The sequence below is a fragment of the Chanodichthys erythropterus genome, chromosome 1 (genome assembly GCF_024489055.1).
Source record: "Chanodichthys erythropterus isolate Z2021 chromosome 1, ASM2448905v1, whole genome shotgun sequence".
Classification (NCBI taxonomy): domain Eukaryota; kingdom Metazoa; phylum Chordata; class Actinopteri; order Cypriniformes; family Xenocyprididae; genus Chanodichthys; species Chanodichthys erythropterus.
The window spans coordinates 35,599,692-35,606,512 of record NC_090221.1 but is presented as its reverse complement, the minus strand read 5'-3'; the positions used below and the strand labels follow the sequence as shown (position 1 = coordinate 35,606,512).

Here is a 6,821-nt window from a genome sequence, read left to right as displayed (position 1 = left end):
GCCGCCGAGCGAACGCACAGAGTAACGTTATAACATAATTTTCAACACTCTCAAATGTATCTAATATGATAAATAGAGCTGCGTTACCTCATACTCATGAACGAAAAAGCGGAAGCAGCGCCGGCGACTGTATCATAATAAAAGTCCCGCTGCTTGCGGCGTGTGTTGCTCCAGCGGCCTCGTTCAGCTCCACAACACTCGCTCCTGCTCTGCTTCATACTAGAGTAACGTTAATAATCACATCGATGAACATGATTTCTTCCCAAGTCCTATTCCGATTATTTCCACCGGCTGTGATGTGAAGACCACATGTCCCAAGATTGCGCGCTCAAACTTGGCATCAAGCTATGCCTTTTGTTTTGAATAGGCCTCTAGCGACAGAAAAGATTACATATTGCACCTTTAACCCAACCATTGGGTTAGAACAACCCAATTGCTGGGTTTGTCCACTTTCAACCCAACTTGGGTTGTTTTTAACCCAGTATTTTTTTAGAGTGTACCTTTTTATAGTCTGAAAAGTGAAACGGCAGTGTGAAACAGCAGTTTATGAATACCCAGGATTAATAGTTAACCCAGTGTAATTTATGAGCAGTGTGAAACGTGAAGCACGATAACCCAGGATTCCATTTACCTGGGGTTTAGAATGACCTGGGTTAGTTATTTTATTAGTCTTAACATCAGGAATATGTTGTAGATGAGCAGTGCGTGTTCTTTTAAGTGCTTTATGGGTCACTTTATTTGTGGTTAGTGAAACCCTCCTGAGAAACGGGCCGCTGCGTGGTGTGTGTTTGTTGCTGGGTGTTTGGAGGTAAACACATTCAAGTGCCCTGTTCACACTACAACACAGGAAACCTCAGGGGCTTCCTGTCAAAGGTGTATCTGCATCCAATTGCATTTAATATGCGTTTGTGTTAGTGGGGCTCATGCAAGGACCATCTTTTTTTCATTCAGTTGGGCTATGTTGCACATCTTAATGACAGGACCGTGTTTTGCAGTGGAGAAGGTTTGTACTCTGTATGCATCTCTTAAAATGGAGGGAGTGATTCATGCTTTTGCTTTTTGTGCTGGATTATTGCTTTTTGAAGTCATACAAAAGAAGAAGATTCTTTGTCTTTCTTTGGAGCAAATGCGCAGGTTCAATGTGCATGCTTATGCAGGCACACAAGCCATGTTGCATAAACAGCCAAAAATGCATGGTGACAATTGTGCTGTTAACACGCAGGATGTTTTGTTCAGTCAGTGCTTGAACTTGGCTTGTGGTCAATTTATGTCATTTATGTTAAGTGGCATTTATTTTCATAGCAATGCATTCAGTTATGTTAATATTTTGTTTACAGAATTTAACCTTAGTGAAATAGAAATTATAAAAAATAGAATAGAAATTTAAAAAAAAAAATGTATGGGATGTGGAGTCAAGGGTAAAATGCCCATGAAATGGAACAGAGGCTATATAAGGAGGACAATACTATGGAAGCTTGTTTCCATTATGGAATTAAAAAAAGAAATAGAAGAAAAAAAGATAATCTCATAATTCTGACTTTTTTTCTCACAATTGCAAATTAATATCCTGCAATTATGACTTTTTTTTCTCAGAATTGTGAGATATAATCTCCCAAATGAGATGTAAACTCGTAATTCTGAGGGGAAAAAAAGTTGTGAGAACTCAAAATTCTGACTTTTTTTCCCCTCGCAATTGCGAATTTATCTCTCACAATCCTGAGGGGGGAAAAAAGTCTTAGATTTGAGTTTATATCTTGCTATTCTGACTTTTTTTCTCAGAATTTTGAGATATAACCTGCAATTCTGAATTTATTACTTGCAGTTGTAAGTTTATAAGCTTGCAATTTTAAGCGAAAAAAGTCAGAATTGTGAGATAAAAAGTTGCAATTACTTAATTTTATTTTTTTTAATTCCGTTGTGGAAACAGGCTTCCATAGGACATTTGTAAATAAAAAACAAAAACGATTATGAAAAACCCAAGGACGTCTATGCTACTTGCAGCGATTCCGTTGTCATTCCCACGTTGCACGTCTGCCAGAAATGGAATTATGTGATCAGAAAGCTTTTATCTCTGCATATGGGCAATTCTTTTGTTGTATTTTATTTTATCACCTGTTCTGTAAATGTCTTGTGACTACGCACTCTGGATCCACAGGTAAATTACATCCTGGCAACACTGGTTGGCATCAGAGCATGTATGTAGAAGAGTACTGCGCAAGATATATTTGATCGAGAAAAAAGTTAAAGCGTTTACTTGCTTTTTTTTTTCTTTTTTTTCTTTTTAATACTGTTGATTGGATTATTTCAGATCTGCACCACCCCTTTCAGTTCGAATGACATTTAATTTGGATTACTCACAATTATTTGTAAACATAGCAAGGCCTATCCACCTTATTTTTTAAAGTTGGCATAAAACAGAAGTTGCACTAGTCTTTTCTTCCCTATTGCGCCGTATATCCGAGTGAAACGGCTTCTGGAATCAGAACAAATGTAAAGCGGGGCTGGATTTTGTCCAAAGGGAATTTATTGGATGGTTTGCTATTGGTGGATCTCATGTGAATGACAGGTTGCCCCGTTCATGTACTTGCATGTTCTCTAATGACTAGGGAAAAAAAGCTGCCTGGAGACATTTCAAAGATGTCCCCAGTGTGAACTGACATTCCTTCAAGGGAGTTTGAGCTTGGAATTATGACTCACAGACATATGGAATACTTTTATGGCTCTATTTTGGTGCTTGACAGACTGAAGATCTGCATTCTTTTTCAGAACTCCTCCTCGTGTTTTCCGCAGAGAGACGCCTGACATGAAGAACGTACATGATGTTGCATTCTTTTTCAAAAAGAATGCGACATCATGAACGTTCTTCATGTTGAGCGCTGAGGAGATATAGAGCAGTTTTAGCTCTGGAGCTTGAGTTTATGCACCTGGTTGTAACTCAGATAGTATCAGTTTATGGTTTAAAGGGCTCAACCACATAAACTCTCACATCTGGGGCAATTTATTCATTTATTTTCAGTTCCTGTCTTGTGTGCTGCAATGGCAGGCCGTCCCGTTATCCCACATCCCACTGTTGCCTACACATTTCCCATTCAGGAAGGTGGGCGTTAGTCTTCTTGAGCAATCATCATCTGGGATCAACTTTTGAAGCAGCAGATAATTGAAATGAAGTAGCACTGTGGTTTAGTGCTGAGTGTTGTGTGTTTGGTTTTTGGGGTGATTGAGACCCACGCAGACGCCTTATAGTAGTGCCCACACACAATCTAATCTGAAGGAGTTCCTTTTACAAAGTGCAGTTTAATCATTTCCCTTCACACCTTTCAGGAAGGAAAGCAGTGTTTGCCATGTCAAGTATCTCTAATACTATTGCTCATACTTAGTGTTCATACTTAGAAATCCCTAACCCCAAGTATTAAACTTTGACAATTAACATGTGCTGCACCATTTGTACTGCGGGAATGAGTGATGCTTGTGAAGAAGACTTTAATAAAATTCAAGAAATCAAATATATGATTTTTGTAGACAATCATATCTTTAGTCAGATTGTATGCATCATGTAGGACCAAACTTCATGCAAACAATGCTCCCTTTTAACTAGTTGCTTATTAGCTTGCATATTTGCTGTTTATTAGTTCTTGTATAGCGCATATTAATGCCTTATTCTGTGTGACCATATTCTACAAGTCGTAGTTGATAGTGAATGTGTTCCCCATACCCCAAACTTTATAGATAATTTCATACTTAAGTGTGATATTTATATTAATTTTATTAACTTTTAAAGAAATATAAGAATTTAAGCATTTATTCATTCATTTTTATTTTTATGAACTTTATTAGAAATATATTCATTCATTCATTTTTGTAAACTTTATAAGAAATATATGAATCTGTCTTCATTGACCATTTATTTTTAATTTGTTTTTTGCAAAATTTTTAAAAAAAAAGTCTCCCATTGACCATTTGTTTATTATTGTAAACTTTATAAGACATAAAAGAATAAAGTTTAAAAATCTCCCACTGACTGACCGAATTTTGATGGCATCATTGTAAGATTTATCAAATTGTCTTCGCACAGTGTGAACAATACAAGCAAAATCTAAACTTGTATTTACACTATTTTCTTACATAGCAATGCAGCTAAAGTATAAATCTAGTTGGAGAGTTAAAGTTGTTCTGGACAGACGCCCACTGCTGTCAGAGCAAGAGTGAGTAATGCGAGACCTGTCGTAATTTTGACCCCTGAGGGAAAAGAAATGCCTGACCGCAACTGCATCACATGAACTGAATTAGCACACATGGTAAAGGAACGTGCCATAACTGATAACTCTAATTCAGTGTAATGATGAGCATCCCAGTGTGGTTAAGGTGGGTAAGAGTGATGCGTGCTGACTTATTAGTAGTAGGAGTGGAAAATATTTTCCAGGCATGTTTCCTATTGCTTGTCATAGAACGTGTGATCGGGGACTTTCCCATTGAGTTCACACACGCGATGTCCACCTTAGCGATGGAATGTATCAAACGCCAAAAAAAGTGAAACTTTAAAGTTCCGCTGATTTCGCTGTCCCGCAGATTATATGTAGGTCATGAGGTCAGAATCAAAATAAGCGGCTGCGTTTCCATCCAGAGCTGCAGCAGAGGTAGTACAGTTCATCACCTGTGTTCCCTCTGCTGCAAAAATGACATTTGCGTAATTAAACCCACATGATGAATGTGTCAGTGAAGAAATCTCAAGCTTTTAGAATTCAAATGTTCACATTTATTTATCTTAAAACACATGGCAGACATCTTTATAAATAACCAATAAATAGATTCTTAAATACATAAATAAGCAGCAAAGCTTATGTAAAACATTCTAGTGTACAATACAATACAACTCAGAGAACTGGCAACATGTTGGTCTTCATAGAAGTTACATACACAACTATATATCAAGGATACATTCTTAGCAGTGCGATGTATTAAGACGTGTAACATGATTCAATTAATATCATAAACCAGTATGATACATCACATAAAAAACATAGCAATAATTTAAATTTCTTAACCCTGATGTTTTTAAACATTGTCTAGAAATAGCTTTTTATGACCCAAAGCCTGCAGCGGTCGAGAGCAGGTTAACCTTCACATGATCACGGTCTTGCATTGAGTCGTTCCACCAGACTTTTCATGTTGTTTACAAACTGCTCCACATCTGTTTCCTTGTACAACTCGCATCTGCAGTCTCGGGTTGAGTTTGATGTAATCTAGTGAGAGAAGAATGAGAAAAGTGAGAAAAATATGGCAAAAGTGTCTACACTCCTAAAAATAAAAGTTGCAAAAGGGGGTTTTCCCAGAGATGCCATAGAAGAGTCATTTTAGGTTCCCCCCAAAGAACCTTGCAGTTCTTAGTGTGATGAACATTTTAAAATTCTAAAGAACCTTTTCCCACTACACTCTTAAAAATTAAGTTTTGCAGCAATGTCATAGAAGAACCATTTTTTCTTTGTATTAGAGAATCTTTTCTCACTATAAAGAACCCATTCCATGGATGTTAATGGTTCTTCGTTAAACCACTGATGCCAATAAAGGACCTTTTATTTTTAAGAAAGTAACATCATGTCTGGTAAATTATGTACTACTACTTTAGCCCTAATAGATGAAGAATATGAAATTGTTTTAATCTGTGTTAATTGGAGGTAAATTTTACTTACATTCCACTTTTGCCTAATCAGTCCATTCTTGATGATCGTGAATTGTTGATCTTGAGTAACATCACATTCAACTTCAAGGACTTGTAGCTCATCAATAGTGCAGTTCAGAGCTGAAGACAAACAATCCTTGAAAAAAAACAGAGACAGGAGTGCGTTAGGCCTAGAGTTTTAGTGCAGAGCACATCTCTCTCTCTCTGTAAATCTCTCAGCTGCTGTGAAGCGTGTGTGTGAGAATTGTTGTGAGAGCTGGCTTGAGGTTTGGCTTTCTCGTAGTAACCTCCTTCCTGTGTGAGTGATCTAACTCACTTCAGCAAACAAGCTGATGCTTAAAGCTTGAAAAAGTGTTCGCTTACCTCATGAATGTCAGTAGGGGAGTAGAGTCTCGTTTCTGGCTGTAAAAAGAAAAAATTCAATAAATGAATAAACAGTTTAAAATTGCTTTAATGTTGCTGAGTGTTTAAAAAGCAAATAATACTTACACATTTAGTTTTACTAATTTTGAAATTTTTAAGCGCCCCCTTTAACAGCTGTCGGCCGGCGATGCTTCGTTTCACAGGCTGGGCGCTTAGGGAGCAGACCAGCACCAGTGTCAGAGCACAAATCCAGTGTAGAGAAGGCATGGTGTCAGTGGATGTCTTTCGAGGTTCGAGTCACCTGCTGGATGGTTATCCTCAGTGCACAAGTGCAAGTGACTTGTAACCAGCTTGTGTGGTCTATTTATTTGACTGCACTTGGAAAATGAATGGGTGGGCAGAAAGACTTCAGATATTAGCAAATACAATCAACTGCTGGAGTTTTTTTTTTTCCTTTTGATGACTGTTGGGATTTTTCTTATTGCCCTTTCTCCCTCATCTAGCCCCCACCCCCTGTCCTTCCACCCTGTGTGTGTGTGTGTGTGTGTGTGCGTGCGTGTGTCACACACATTGAGGTTTTACACCGATGCGATATTTTGAATGTGGGAAAGTATTCACCAATAAATAGTAAAAAACTTAAGTAAAAATGTTTTGTCAAGTATCCTGTCACCTCTGATGTGATGCATATTTTTGAAATTAGATCATACTGTTGCGCACCATTACATCATAGGTGTCATGAGGTCATTGCTTGTGTAGGTTTGCACTAGTTCGATGCATATGA

At 37.7% G+C, this 6,821-nt stretch overlaps 1 protein-coding gene across 1 annotated transcript; it reads right to left on the bottom strand.

Annotated features, from left to right (window-relative positions):
- Positions 1 to 5,099: 5,099 nt before the first annotated feature.
- Positions 5,100 to 6,307, bottom strand: LOC137018693 (interleukin-15-like). The gene is made up of 4 exons (XM_067383404.1): positions 6,167 to 6,307; positions 6,041 to 6,079; positions 5,688 to 5,813; positions 5,100 to 5,240 (listed from the first exon to the last, which is right to left on the bottom strand). Exons 1-4 carry the CDS (start codon positions 6,305 to 6,307, stop codon positions 5,127 to 5,129), a joined length of 420 nt encoding a protein of 139 aa, XP_067239505.1. The 3' UTR covers positions 5,100 to 5,126.
- Positions 6,308 to 6,821: the final 514 nt, after the last annotated feature.